We start from the raw sequence: 15,880 nt of genomic DNA, 5'->3' as shown, positions 1-15,880 counted from the left end.
CATTTGTTTATTTTTGCTTTTGTTGCCCTTGCCTGAGCAGACATCTCACCCCCGCCCCCAAATATTGCTAAGAATGATGTCAAAGAGCTTACAGCCTATGTTTTCTTCTAGGAGTTTTATGGTTTCAGGTCTTGCATTTAAATCTTTAATCCACTTTGAGTTTATTTTTGTGTATGGTGTAATAAAGTAGTCCAGTTTCATTCTTTTGTATGTAGCTGTCCGGTTTTCCCAAAACCCTTTATTGAAGAGGCTGTCTTTCCCCCATTGAATATTCTTGCCTCCTTTGTCATAGATTAATTGACCGTGTAAGCTTGGACCTAGCAGGTGTTATGCTAAGTGAAATAAGTCAGGTAGAGAAAGACATATACAATATGATTTCACTTAACTGTGGATCTAAAAAGCAAAACAAATGAACAAATGAAACAAAACAGAAACAGACTCATAGATACAGAGAAGCAACTGGTGGTTGCCAGAGGAGAACAGGGTGGCAGAATGCGTGAAATAGATGAAGGGGATTAAGAGGTACAAACTTCCAGCTATAATATAAATTAGTCACAGGGATATAACTGTACAGTATAGGGAATATAGTCAATAATATTGTAATAACTGTGGTGACATATGGTAACTAGACTTATTGTGGTGATCATTTTGTAATGTATAAAAATATTGAATCACTGTGTTTGTTGTTCACCTGAAACTAATACAATATTGGATGTCAATTATAGTTCCATTAAAAAAGATCAAAAAGTAAAACAAACAAAAATATAGTCTCTTTTACTTTACCACATATAAATATGTATTGTAATATTCTTCACATTTAATTTGCAGAGATGTTGAAGAAATTAAACAGTATCTTGTGTTAGTGTAGTTACATGCTTGAGAGATATGTTACTACTTTTTTGTTTTTAATTTTACATCTGTATACCAATTTTTTTTCAGAAATGAACAGAGGGCAGGGATGAAGGTACAGACATATTCTAGGTGGCTTCTAGCATTGCTAAAGGAACAGAGAAAATGGAGATGCATGCATTCATCCAAATAAATTATTAATATATTTACAATACTATGTAAATACGGGAGTACATTAGCAATACTGTGTAAATATATTAATATCTAAAAAAGATATCAATATATAAATACACAAGTACATTAATATGTAAATACAATAATATATTTTCAGTAGATGTTTGATAACATAGGAAGAATAGGCTTAGCAGAAATGTCCTTGATTATCATGAGGACAGAGAATTAAATGTATGGCTCTAAATTATAACTTGGCTCTTACTAAGACTGTGTTGCTGACAAAATAAGTTTAGTGACACTTAGTTACTGTGTTCCATATACTCGGCCTTCTTCACATTTCTTGAATTCATCACTGTCTTGCCTATCAGTCGGGCTACACACTTGCCATTCCTCCTGCCTACAAGACTCTTCCTTAGGTTTTAACATGACTAGCTAATGTTCATCCTTCAGCTCAAGTGGCACCTCTTCAGAGAAGCCTTTTTTGACTGGCTATCTTAAGCAACCAGTTCTATTTACAGCCTTTTTCATCCAGTTTGTTCTCTCTACTCGCTGACCCACCCCACCCCTAACATGGCTTTTATTACAGTGGTTAATACCTTGCTTATTTATTTGTTAAGTTTTTCATTATGCATCCGCTCCACTAGACTATAAATTCCAGGAATGCAGGAGCCATATGTCTTCATCTAAGCTGCATTCCCAATGTCTAATATGGCTGCTGGAATATCAATAATGCTAACTGGATCAGTGACCCTCTAATCTGTGAACTGGAGATAGGCAGTAATATATAAAGAAAACTGAGTGCACACACCATCCAAGAGTTTATATAACAATGAGAGAAATTAGCTGTTCTATCCACCTGATTCCCAGAGCAGTGCCAACATAGAATTTCCTCCTTTACTTGGCATTACAAGTTGCACGATTGTATACTGAGCTCACAGAAAAAACACAACCACGATCATAATGTTACAACTTTTAGTGTTTTGGGGTTTTTTATTTGCATTGTCTTGGGCAGTGCTATATGATATTTTATAAATTCATACACACTTTGCAATCCAGGCTAAAAGCTCGGGCAAATCGATAATAAAGTGAAATAAGACAGTCCCTGAATCACCTTGAACAGGTGGTGGGTCAGTGAGAAGAATGAAACGGACACTGACCACAGACAGGATGGTTCCAGTCCAAGCAGAACCCTGGAGAGCGGGGGAAGGGGGTGGGGAAGAGGAGGCAAATGGGAAGTTAAATTTAGCCTGCAATGATTTCTTGCCCCTGGGAGAAACAGTTGCTTCGTTCTATTGCCAAAAGGCAAATCGGCATCAGCTTAATTTGCCTGAGTCTGCCATAAACTGCAGATGGAATCATAAAACATAGTTAGATTCAAATTAAACACATCTGTCCTAATCTAAAGCAGGTGAGGCCAGCCAGCCAAGATGCATCAAGGTATAACACTGCACACAGATTACAATATGCGGAGGTATATTTTAGGAGCCTGCTGACAGTGAAATAAAGAACCATGAAAGCGTGTATTGTCCTCTTTTCCTTTCCTGAGCCTGCCTTCTTGTACTGGTTGCCATCTTAGTTTTAAGACTCAACCAATACGTCCACTGGGAAACAAACAAACAGACAACAAAACTTGAAATCCAGAAGTCTATTGCATTTTAATCAGGATTCTTACCTAAACTGATGCTTTCTCAGATTAATTGAAATGACAGGGAATCAGAAGTCCCTACAGTGCATTTTAATTAGACTTGAAATTTTAGCCAGAGAGGGTTTGTTTCTACTTAAGGTATCAACCTACATTTGTACCACCCACTGAGGTAGTGGGTGTAGAGAGAAAAAAAGCAGGCTAAGATATGATGGTTTTGACAAAAGTAACTGTGTAACTTATCCAAACCAGGAAAGTTTTGAGAGTGAAAGGGGACTATGGTACCAGTGGAGGTGCATGGCTCCAATATCCTTTCAAGAAAGAACAAGCTGTTTGGCTGCAAAGAATGTAATTAGCTTCCAGTGACCTTCTTCTCTAGCACTTTCATGATCCCACTTGAGCCTTATGATTGAGCCTTGAGCCTCCTCCAGCCAATGATTGAACACAGGAAGGGCACTAGTGCCTGGTCATTTCTGCCCTTGGGGGATTCCTCCAAAGTGTAATCTTTGCCCTGGAGCTCCCTGGTAGATAGGCTAAGACTTTGTCAAGTCTGCCCTATGCACTGAGGCTCCCCTGCTCAATCCTCGTTCAATAACCGCCCTCCACCCTTTTCACAGATGTCAGATCTGCATCACAAGATGAAGGCTTTTCCTGCCCTTTTCTGCTTCCTCTCCATTTTATCTTTCCTAGGCATTACTTCTCAATAAACTTGATGTACTCTTTGTCTTTGTGGAAAACCCAACTGACAAAGGGGTGCTATTGATAATTAGGTGTGGGGAAACAGATATATAGCACAGCCTCTAATAACCCTAATTATATTTGATGGGCTCTGTTGTGCCCATCAAAACTTTGTTTTTTGCTGACATTGTCCATCTATCACAGGTACATGTGGGAGCCTTTAATCTCAGGCAGACCTTGACATAATAGACCCTAAGTGAATAAACTGGATATTCATATGGTAGTGGATAGGACCTATCACTATTTTCCTCCTTTTTCTTTCTTGAAGAATCTTCCTTCTTTTTTCTCACTTATTTGTTAGTGTGCCCAAGGACCTCTCCTCCCCTCTCCTTTCCTCTCTGCTCCACTCCCCTCCTCTGCCCTCCCTTTAATGACTGTCACTGGAATACAGTATTCATGTCCGTACTTAACAATCCCTGTTTTAGCAAAAGCTCTCCGACTGCTTATCTGCTTATTCAATAGCTTTATGAGACATTTTCATTTTGAATATTCCACAGACTTCTCAAACACAAGAATTCCTTTGACACTAACCCCATTATATTTACTTATGAAAGATGGCCTCGTAGTCATACAGACAGGAGCTCTAGAAATCAACCCAGATTTTTTGCTCTCCCTCAACCCCACATCAATTTGGTCACAGTGTCATCTTGATTCTACCTGGTACATTTTGGTCATACCTATTACCTCTTTTCTATGTTTCAAAAAGACACTGAGTAAATATCAATACTGGGTATAAAATATGAGTTTTCACAAGTATTAATTTCTTAGAAATAAGCAGTAAGCAAAAAGAAGGAAAAAAATGTATGAGGACAAGAGAGAAAACAGGTCAGCTGAACAGCAGCTGGCATCTACGAGATATAATGAGAGGTGAACAGATTGTCCTGTCTCATTTTGACCACAGAAGCATCATATGACTGCCACACATATATGGTAGAAAACCGATAAAGTATTAATACCAGAAAGGGTAGCACAAGTACCAAGAAAGTTTTCTTAGGACACCAAAACTCCCCGTGATGATGGGATAACCAAAGGGACCAGACATTGTGGCCTCATGTGACCTTGGGTAAGCTCACATCAGTTAATAAACTTTGCAGGAACCTGGCAGTAGGAGTGAGAGGGATCAGAATGAGAGATCTTGATTTTGGATAAATATATATAGTCTGTATTCTCCAGAACCTCTAAGATACTGTTCATCCCTTGCCTTTCTCCTGTAGAGATTGCTTCTGTCAGTGTGAATAAATCAGTATAAACATCTACAATGTTACTTGATCTGTTGCAATTACTACAACAACAGATCCTGGTCTGGGGAATGTAGAACTCCTCTTTTTGTAGTATACACAGTACCAGAAATATGACTGACATCTTATCAAATAAAGTTTGAGTGTTAGTACTGATCTTCATACAATGAACAGAGTTAGAAGATGGCAGCGTTGTTAGTTTGACTGTACAAAGCTGTGCTGCTTTGCTCACACCAAAGGCAGAGTGGCAGGATCACACTTTTAAACCAGTAATTGGCTCTTTCTAGAAAATCTCAACAATAATGCCTTGTTTCTAATGGGGGGTAGTGATCTGGAAGGACTTTCATTTCCTATTTTATTACCTAGTATTTATTAACTGGATTGGGTTTAAATGGTGCCTGCATTGCTTCCCCTGTCCACAGCTATCTCTAAAGAGGATTAAGAAAATCCTCATTATTTTTTGCTGGGATTTCAAAAGGTTAATGCTTAGTCCTTCTGCCGTCAGCCTAGACTACTCCATTTGATTCAACGCAATGCTGCCTGAGTCATCATTCCAGAACACAAATGTGATAATATACTTTCCCATATGTAAAGTCCTTTTATGATTTTCCAATGCTTACAGATAAACTTCAGAATTTTTTGTACAGCATACAGAGCCTTTACCCTTCTGAGCTCATTTCTCTCTACTCATCATAGATGTCTATGCTTTAATTATAGTGGCCTACTTGAAGTTCCTGGAATAAGCCATGATCTTTTTCCTTTGTATACGTTATTTTCTTTGCCTGGAATGTTGAGCATATACCCCCTTCCTCTTCTGCATCACCTAACAGCACTGCATCTGTATAGAAGTCTCCTGTGGTCCTAAGATTTGGATTATGTATACTAATCACAGCTCTTATTACTATGTGCTGTAATCATTCCCATTTTTTTAATCTCCCATTGTGGGCTCTGCACTTATTGATTGCAAGGACTGTCTTAATTCTTTATGGCTAGCACTTACCTCAGTACCTATCATAAAATGGGTGCTCAAGGAATAGATGGATGGATGGACAAATGTATGGACAAACGGAGGGATGGTTGAATGGCTCACTAGCTAAATATATAAAGAGATAGACAGAGAGTCTATTGAAATATCTTTACCAGTCATCAACCTCTACTTTCAAAGGCATTCTGTAGAATTCTGCCAGGATAGTCTTCTTAAAATAGATCTGACCATGTCAAACTTTAAAATATATGTTAAAAACATTCATTGGCTCCTCATCTTACAAATTATGATGCCACTTTTTAATCTTCCCTGATCTGACATAGATATACTTTCTCAGCCATTGGCAATCAAATACTCCAGGGTCCAGCCATGCTAAATTCTATAGTATTAAAAAAAAACATATTCATTCATTCATTTATTCACTTATTTCATGACTCCATTTTCTAATATATGCTCCAGTGCTAATGTAGTATTTTTCTCTATATGTTAATATAGTTAAAGACTTGCTTTATAAATTTAGCAAATATCTTAACCTCCATTTTCATTTTTCTAAAATTTTAAAGCAATTACTCTGGAAAAGAGGTGAAATAATTCATGGGAAAGCTCCTATAAGGGAATAAAGTTCCTAAGAAATACCAAGCAGTAAGGAAGTTGGGACCTCACTGCTTTTTTAAATTTTGAAAAGCCTCATTCCCTTTTAATCCAGGAGGTGGCACCTTCACCTATAAATCTCTCTTAGAAACTATATGCACTTTTCTAAATCTGATTCACATCCTCTTTGTGCAATAAAGCAACACCTGTGGGGGGACCTTCAAGATGGTGGAGGAGTAAGACCTAGAGATGAACTTCTCCCCACAAATACATCAAAAATACATCTACACATGGGAACAACTCCTACAGAACACCTACTGAACACTGGCAGAAGACCTCAGACTTCCCAAAAGGCCAGATGACATGATACTATACATAGAGAATCCTAAAGATGCTACCAGAAAACTACTAGAGCTAATCAATGAATTTGGTAAAGTTGCAGGATACAAAATTAATGCACAGAAATCTCTGGCATTCATATACACTAATGATGAAAAATCTGAAAGTGAAATCAAGAAAACACTCCCATTTACCATTGAAACAAAAAGAATAAAATATCTAGGAATAAACCTACCTAAGGAGACAAAAGATCTGTATGCAAAAAATTATAAGACACTGATGAAAGAAATTAAAGATGATACAAATAGATGGAGAGATATACCATGTTCTTGGATTGGAAGAATCAACATTGTGAAAATGACTCTACTACCCAGAGCAATCTACAGATTCAATGCAATCCCTATCAAAGTACCACTGGCATTTTTCACAGAACTAGAACAAAAAAATTCACAATTTGTATGGAAACACAAAAGACCTGGAATAGCCAAAGCAATCTTGAAAAAGAAAAATGGAGCTGGAGGAATCAGGCTCCCTGACTTCAGACTATACTACAAAACTACAGTAATCAAGACAGTATGGTACTGGCACAAAAACAGAAATATAGATCAATGGAACAGGAGAGAAAGCCCAGAGATAAACCCACGCATATATGGCCACCTTATCTTTGATAAAGGAGGCAAGAATATACAATGGAGAAAAGACAGCCTTTTCAATAAGTGGTGCTGGAAAAACTGACACCTACATGTAAAAGGATGAAATCAGGGCTTCCCTGGTGGCGCAGTGGTTGAGAGTCTGCCTGTCAATGCAGGGGACATGCCCCGGTCTGAGAGGATCCCACATGCCATGGAGCAGCTGGGCCTGTGAGCCCTGGCCGCTGAGCCTGCGTGTCCAGAGCCTGTGCTCCACAACAGGAGAGGCCACAACAGTGAGAGGCCCGCGTACCAAAAAAATGAACAAACAAACAAAAAACAAAACAGATGAATGGATAAAGAAGATGTGGCATATATATACAATGGAATATTACTCAGCCATAAAAAGAAACGAAATTGAGTTATTTGTAGTGAGGTGGTTGGACCTAGAGTCTGTCATACAGGGTGAAGTAAGTCAGAAAGAGAAAAATACTGTATGCTAACACATATATATGGAATCAAAAAAAAAAGGTTCTGGTGAGCCTAGAGACAGGACATTTATAAAGACACAGACATAGAGAATGGACTTGAGGACATGGGAAGGGGAAGGGTAAGCTGGGACAAAATGAGAGAGTGGCATTGACATATATACACTACCAAATGTAAAATAGATAGGTAGTGGGAAGCAGCTGCATAGCACAGGGAGATCAGCTTGGTGCTTTGTGACCACCTAGAGGGTTGGCGAGTGAGGGTGGTAGGGAGGTGCAAGAGGGAGGGGAAATGGGGATATATGTATACATATAGTTGATTCACTTTGTTATACAGCAGAAACTAACACAACATTGTAAAGCAATTATACTCCAGTAAAGTTGTTAAAAAATAAATAAAGGCATGCCCGTGACTCTCTGATCCCTGTTTTTCACTCCAGACTTAATCTACTTTGTGCTACTTTGTGTATTTTAAGGTTACTCAGGGATAACACCCTTAAGATTTCTAGAATTCCTTTTTTATTTAGCTGAGAGATTCTTTCAGGCTACACCTGAATTATATGAAATGTTTTCACAAAGGTCTTGTAGCTACATCCTTCATTTTATATTTATGTTGAGGCCATCCTTCTGACAAAGCTCTGGATTTGATCTTTCACTGGTTTGAGAGGCTGAAGTTGAGAAATTATTTTCTATCACGAGTCCTGGTGCCTCTCTATTCCTTTTCTTTACTTTCAAAATCATCAGTTCTTTATTTAGCATGTCTCTCTCTTGTAATGCCTTATCAGATACAGCTATTAAGAGTCAAGTGACCCTTTAACATTCTGACTACAAATATTATTACTCATATACAGAAGTTTATTAGGTACATTTTCTATCACCCAAGTATCCTCAGGTGATAGTTTTACCAACTGCTTCTCTCTATATAGCAGGGAGAGCTCTTTTTCTAGCCTCCTGTAGCCATTCTTTCAGTGCCTTTCCGGATTCCATCTGCCACCAGTATCAAAACCAAGGCCACATATTTTAGGTTTTGTTACCGCACAACTTATTTCTCTTTCCTCTCACGTTTCTCTCAACTCTCTCAAGCAAGAGAGAGATTTTATTCTCAGGGTGGTTGCAGGGTTCTAAGAGAGGAAGCAGAAATATTCAAGTGGTTTTTCAAACCTCAGCTGACTTCAGGTCTCCTAACATCCTATTGGCCAAAGCAAGTCACATGGACAAGCCCAGACTCTAGGGATCAAGAAATAAACCCCACCCCTTTATCGAGAGAAATTGCAAAGTTACAGAGCAAAGCGTGTGGATATAGATAGGTTATTTATTGGAATAATTAATAAACCAGTCAACCAAAGATATTTCAGTTAATCTTCTTTAACAAATTAGACAATATTTCATTTACATGTAATGAAGGGACCCAACCTGAGTTAATCGCTTTTAGTATGCAATTCAACATGCAGTGTTTGAATCGTAAAATTTAATTTTTACCGTGTTACATATCATCTCTCTTAGAAGCACATGGTTTCAAATGGGTCTTGCCTACCTTGCCTGTAAATCTAAATAGTATGGTGACTTTACCAAAGGAAGATGAGTGGGGTGTGTGAAATAGTACAGTTCACTGCCTAAGACAAGAAAAGTCAATATCTGTTTCTTTGTTCCTCAGGTGATATTTGTGATCACAATCCATGTGAAAATGGAGGTATCTGTGTGTCAGGATTGTCTGATGATTCCTTTTCCTGCGAGTGCCCAGATGGCTTCACAGATCCCAATTGTTCTAGTGTTGTGGAGGTTGGTAAGTGTAAGATTTAAGCATTTCAATAGTTATCCTCTTTGTTTTCATGAGTGACTGACAAATTTGGCTGTCAGTGCATTATGGGTACTCTGTATAAGATTCTTACGTGTTGCTAATTAGTTTACTTCTCTGTAGGCCTCTTAATTTTAACATTTTTATTTTATATTTAAAGTATATTTTTATTCATAGTGCTCTCAAAAAATTTAAAAATATATTTTAGTGATGAACATTATACTTTAAAGGCACTACATGTACTACTTGAATATAGTAAATTTATTTTTCTAATATTAATATATATTTAAATTTTATTTTCACTGGAAAGCAATTCCCAAGTCAATTTATTCAAGTTAGATAGTCACTCTGAATAAAATAGAACTTATTTTAGTGATTGAAAATATTCATCAGTATTTTGTAGCTGTTCTAATCATTACTTTTCTAAGACTATAAATACATGATGAAAGAAAAAATATTCTAGCTGCATTGTTCTTCAAAGTCTCAAAAACACGCTTGGCAAATATTAGTCAGTGATCACATTTCAAAATGTTTTTCATCTGTGAAGTACTTCATTGGCATGTATAGTTGTGGATTCAGGGTGGCTTCCATAATTTCCAAATAGTTCTCCATTAAGCAGATATCGGTACTTTAAATAATTTAGCACTACATAAATTTGTATAGAGGTTTTTTCTCTGATTAAAAGTAATACCATGGTTAAGTTGGAAGAAAATTTTTTTCATGTCAGTAAAAGAAGAAAAAAGTGAACTATATCTGTTCGATATAGGGAAACCAAACATGTATTGGATTAAAGTTCAGTCAGCCAGCATAAACCTTGGAAAAGTCAGAGATGTCCATAGCTTTTCAAAAATAGTTTTGAAGAAGAAAAGTAGTTCTGTCTACAGGAAAGGATCAGTGTGAGTTACTCACCATTGTATCTAATGCACCTAACTAGTTCCTTTATGTGTAGTAGGAGCCCAATACCCAATAACTTGGTTGAATGAATGAAAGAATAATTAAATAAAACCGCTAACCAGCCATTTTTGGCCACTATTAATTGCATTTTAGTGTGCTTTATTTTTTAAATGTGTTTTACTTGTATTTTTATGTTACATTGGTATGAATGTATTACACTCGAAAAAGTTAATTATATTATTGCTGAAAAGTACTATGTTCATTTGATTCATTTCAAAGACAATTCTCTTTTAAGGCTTTTATTAACTTGCTGTTATTTTAGGGGATTTGATTCAGTGCCATAGAAATAAAACTGTTGTAACCACTTTGACCAAGTCTCCAAATATGTACAGTGAGTTTCAGAATTTAATATGAGAATGCTATCCTTACAAAAGTCTATATCTCTGAAGAAAATTAGAATGATAAATATTCCCAACAGGAATATATAATAGCATAAAAAAGAGTTATATTTTAAGCCCACTGACCCCAAATCGGCAGTGCCTTAGATTTGCAGTATATAATGTTTTTGTTGCTACTTTGTAAGAGCCAAATCTGGAACTGAAGAGGCAAATGTGTTTAAATAATTAAGAAACCAGTATCTTTATAGAATTTTGAAGTAAATACTTGAATACTTCAGGCCATATTTTTAAACATTAATTCAACATTTGTCATTTTATCAGAAGAATGATACTATAGGCTGCAACACTTTAAAAACTAAACGTACTGCCATATTCCTCTTAGTTCAATGAGACTTTGAGAAATCAAATGCTTATAGAATTAAGTTTTACTTAGATTCATTATTCTCTGTTATTAAAACACCTCACATTTCTTCTACCTCTTTGTTAACTCTTGCATATAATCAGGGAATACTAAGTATTTATTGAATAAAAATACTTAATAGCAATGCCTTTAATATCTAGCCTACCTTATTTTTTTCGTGTCTTTAAAACTAATTATTGGTACAAAATATATGAACATTAGATCATTAAAGACAATCCTGCCTTTTTAATTTAAAAAAATCTACCACTTTTCTGGAACATTTCTGGGACATTGCTGTTGTTGTTTCCCTGCTGTGGGTAGCACCAGTGCAGAAGAGCTGAGTGTAATGCTAGAATTTTATACCAGAAAAACCTCAAAAGCTATAGGTATTTTGATGTGATATCATAAAAGACAAAAGAGTTGAACTGTCACCATTGCTGTATTTTTACTTTAACATTAATCCTTGCAAAGATGGAGATATGCTGCTAGCCTTTTGAACCATATATATTTTGTGATTATATGAAGTTCTAAATCACCTTATTAAAACTTGCATTTTGATCTAACTTTAAAAATTATTATTACTCTATACTACAATCAAAAATATACTCTATTGTAGTGCATTTGGAGAGGGGAATTTCAAACATATGCTACTCTCAGAGATAAAAGTTGATTCTTGATTTTACCTCAAACTTCATTAATTTGCAGTAGCCTTATTATAAGTTCTTGATGCTACTTATTTCAAAGAGAGCCTCATCCATTTTTGGACTTTTACTCTTCCCTCTCAAAGCATCTAGTGTCAGGTAAGCACAAAACACTTTACTCCCTTTGTGACCAAACCTCACATCACTTACATTCCTATGCTACCTGTGGAAGTTTGGAGAAATTAACTTGCTCAGATTTGTGAACTTCATTCACTAGGCAGCATTGCTCTTCTTTGTACTTAATTCTTGATCTGGCTGTGTACTCCAATATCCATACTTTATCTCTATCACTCCCTGTCTCTTTGCCTGCCCACCCAGCACACACACACATCCCCCTTATACAGACATACCTACAGACCGTGATGTTCTCAGCCTCTTAGAGTTATGAAAACTCACTTCTGATATCCACAAAAGGCAATAGGAAAGCATCTTTATGAGCAAAGGGAAGGAAAAGAGCCTAGTTAGCATCCTCTGATTTGAAGACATCAGCCAGATTTACCAGTGTTTGCATAGACGTGCAGTGGACAGTGCAACCTTCTCCAGGGGACTGGTAGATAAGCACCATGTGGTTAAGACCCTAATTACTCCCCAGTTACTTGCTCACGTTCTTGAATGGCACTGTGCAGTTTGGAGCCAAATGTTGACACATTTATTTCATAGAAAAATTTCTATTACTAGTGAACATTCTAGCATTCATATATGGAAACCTTGGGAATTATTAAATTGTCCAAGTTCCATGGTATAATTCTCCTCTGTATGCTATCAGAGTATTTCTGTAAACTAATAACAAATATATATTTTAAAACTCAATTGCATAGTATATTAATGCAACCAAAGAGGACAGAGTAAGTGATTGACTTAAAAAAAATAAAATCTTAGTTTTCATTTATTCTTAAACAAATATTTATTTAGCACTGACTAAGTAGTAGTTACCTAATGGTAGAGATGCATTGATAAACAAATTTACAGGAATTACTGTTTATCTAGGAAAGCAGATAAATAAGTAGATAAATATGATGGGTATTGTAATAGGAGAAGTAGATAGAGCCATTAGAATATAAAGCAGGTGTCATTTTTTAAGCTAGGTGTCAGAGAATGCATGCCTACCTGAAAAAAATAATATTTTGACATAATTCTAAAAAACAATTTTAATCTACCAGGCAGAAGGCTAAAAGTATTCCAGACAGAGGAAATAATTTTTAGGAAAACCAGGATATAAGAAAAGTCATAATTCCATGAACTGAAAGAAATTTACTGTGGCTTAAAAGTGGAGAGACATGATGGCCATTAATGAGTCTGGAGTTGGTGATGGTGGCAGATTCTGCAGGGTTGCATGATGTTTTGTGGAATTTGGACTTCGTTCTAAGAGTGATGGAGAGGATTTGTACTTTTAGAAGATCACTGTCACTGAAATATGGGGAAAAAATTAGAGCAGAGTATGGCAGGGGACAATTTGTAGTCTACTGCAGAGACCAGGTCAGACTTGATGATCTTAGCCTGGGTCAGTGTAGTAACAAAGAGGATGGAGAGGAGTCAATAAGTATTTAAAGGATACAACAGATAAATTTTCATGACTTATGGGGTTACTGGATAAAAGGGGTTTGCATAAAGGGACGAGTAAAGAAGAAACATCTCAAATTTCTGGCCTGAGCAACTTGGAGCCATTTACTGAGACAGTGAAAATTGAGGATACACTGGATTGGAAGGCAGAAAATGAGTTGAGTATTTCACATACTGAATTTGAGGAATCTGCTAGACATTCGTAAAGAAGTCCGGCATAGATTGGGAAGTCATAATTATATAGACAGTGATTTAAGCTCAGGGACTGTATGAATCTGTCCAGAAGCAGAATAACTTGTGAAAAGAAGAGAGGACCAAGAAATGGAAACTGATGAGAGGTTCATCAATAATTAAGCAATAGGTAGAGAAAGTAAACGCTATAAAGAAGACTGAGAAGGAGTAGTTAGGGAGACAGAAGAGAAACCAGGAAAGCATTGTGCCCCAAAAGTTAAGGGTAGACAGGAATGGGTGGTCAGCAATGTCAAATACTGTGGAGAAGTTGACCAAGGTAAACACTTACATTGATTACATGTAACTTACGGATGATCTTGCCAAGATCAATTTTGCTGGAGTTGTGAGGAAAGAGCTAGGTTGTGGCACATGGAAGATTTAGAGGAAATTTTTTAAAAAGTAGCTAGGAATACAGGGGAACTTCCTCAACTTGATAAAGAACATCTATAAAAAACCTACAGCTACCATCATACTTAATGATGAGAAATTCAAAGCTTTCCCGCTAAGATCAGAAACAAGGCAAGGATGGCCCCTCTCACCACTCCGTTTTAATATTGTACTGGAAGTGCTATGTAATGCAATAAGACAAGTAAAGGAAATAAAAGTATACAGATTGAAAAGAAAGAAATAAAGCTGTCTTTGTTCACAGATGACATAATCATTTAGAAAATCCTAGAGTCAACAAAAAAAATCCTCCTGGAACTAATGAGGACCTATAGCAAAGTTGCAGGATGCAAGGTTAATATACAAAAGTAAATCATCTTCCTATATAACAGCAATGAACAAGTGGAATTTGAAATTAAAAAACAGTATATTTAAGCAAGCACCCACAAAAATTAAATAGATATTTAAAACTCTGATGAATGAAATCAAAGAAGAACTAAATAAATGGAGAGGTATTTGTGTTCATGGATAGGGAGACTTAGTATTGTCAAGATGTCAGTTTTTCCCAAATTGATCTATAGATTCAGCAATCCCAATCAACATCTCAAGAAGTTATTTTGTACGTGTCAACAAACTGATTCAAGAGCTTATATGGAGAGACAAGGGATACATAATATCCAGCAGAATATTAGAGGAGAAGAGCAAAGTTGGAGGAATGATAATACCTGACTTCAAGACTTACGGTAATGCTATAGTACTCAAGACAGTGTGGTATCAAGAAACAATAGACAAATAGATCAATGGAACAGAATGAAGAGTTCAGAAATAGATATATATTAATATAGTCAACTGGTCATTGACAAAGGAACAAAGGCAATACAATGGAGCAAAGGGAGTCTTCTCTACAAATGGTGCTGGAACAACTGGACATTCACATGCAAAAAAATGAATATAGACATAGATGTCCTTCACAGAAAGTTAATTCAAAATGGACCAAATATGTGTGTGTGTATGTATGTGTGTGTGTGTGTATAATATGTATAACTGAATCACTTTGCTGTACAGCAGAAATTAACTCAGCATTATAAATCAACTATGCTTCAATTAAAAAAAAATGGATCATAGACCTAAATGTAAAGTGCAAAACTATAAAACCCCTAGGAAATAACATGAGAGAGAATCTAGAAGACTTTGAGTATGAAGATAACTTTTCTAATGCAACACCAAAGACATAATCCATGAAAGAAATTGATAAGCTGGGCTTTATCAAACTTCCGCTCTGTGAAAGACAGTGTCAAGAGAATGAGAAGGTAAGCCACAAACTGGGAGAGTATATTTGGAAAAAACATAGCTGTTCTCCAAAAAAAATCTTGGCTGTTCTCAAAAATATACAAAGAACTCTTAAAACTCAACAATAAGAAAGCAAGCAGCTTGATTTAAAAAATGAGCCAAAAGCCTTAAAAAACACCTCACCAAAGAAGACATACAGATGGCAGATAAGCATATGAAAAGATGTGTCGTCAGGGAAATGCAAATTAAAACAATGAGATACCACTACACACCTATCAGAATGACCAAAATCTAGAACACTGACAACACCAAATGCTGGAAAGCATCTAGAGCAGTAGAAACTCTCATTCACTGCTGGTGAGAATGCAAAAGTGGTGCAGCCATTTTGGAAAATAGTTTGGCAGTTTCTTACTAAGCAAAACATACTCCTACCATGTGATCCAGCTATCATGTTCCTTGGTATTTACCAAAAGAACTTGGAAACTTATGTCCACGCAAAAACGTGCACACGGATGCTTATAGCAGTTTTATCTGTAACTGACAAAACTTGGAAG

General features: G+C 36.4%; 1 protein-coding gene across 3 annotated transcripts in view; it reads left to right on the top strand.

Annotated features, from left to right (window-relative positions):
- Positions 1 to 15,880, top strand: part of EDIL3 (EGF like and discoidin domains 3) — a 424,408-nt gene that overhangs the window by 120,934 nt on the left and 287,594 nt on the right. For all 3 annotated transcript variants that reach the window (XM_089909096.1, XM_089909098.1, XM_089909097.1), the window contains exon 2: positions 9,328 to 9,456. In XM_089909096.1, the coding sequence (XP_089765222.1) occupies positions 9,328 to 9,456 (129 nt within the window). The remainder of the gene's footprint in view (positions 1 to 9,327; positions 9,457 to 15,880) is intronic.

This window comes from Delphinapterus leucas, chromosome 3 (assembly GCF_059928025.1).
Source record: "Delphinapterus leucas isolate spDelLeu-1000000601 "Yukka" chromosome 3, BTC_Dleu_Yukka2, whole genome shotgun sequence".
NCBI lineage: Eukaryota > Metazoa > Chordata > Mammalia > Artiodactyla > Monodontidae > Delphinapterus > Delphinapterus leucas.
The sequence above is the reverse complement of the archived record's forward strand: the minus strand, read 5'-3'. Positions and strand labels throughout refer to the sequence as shown.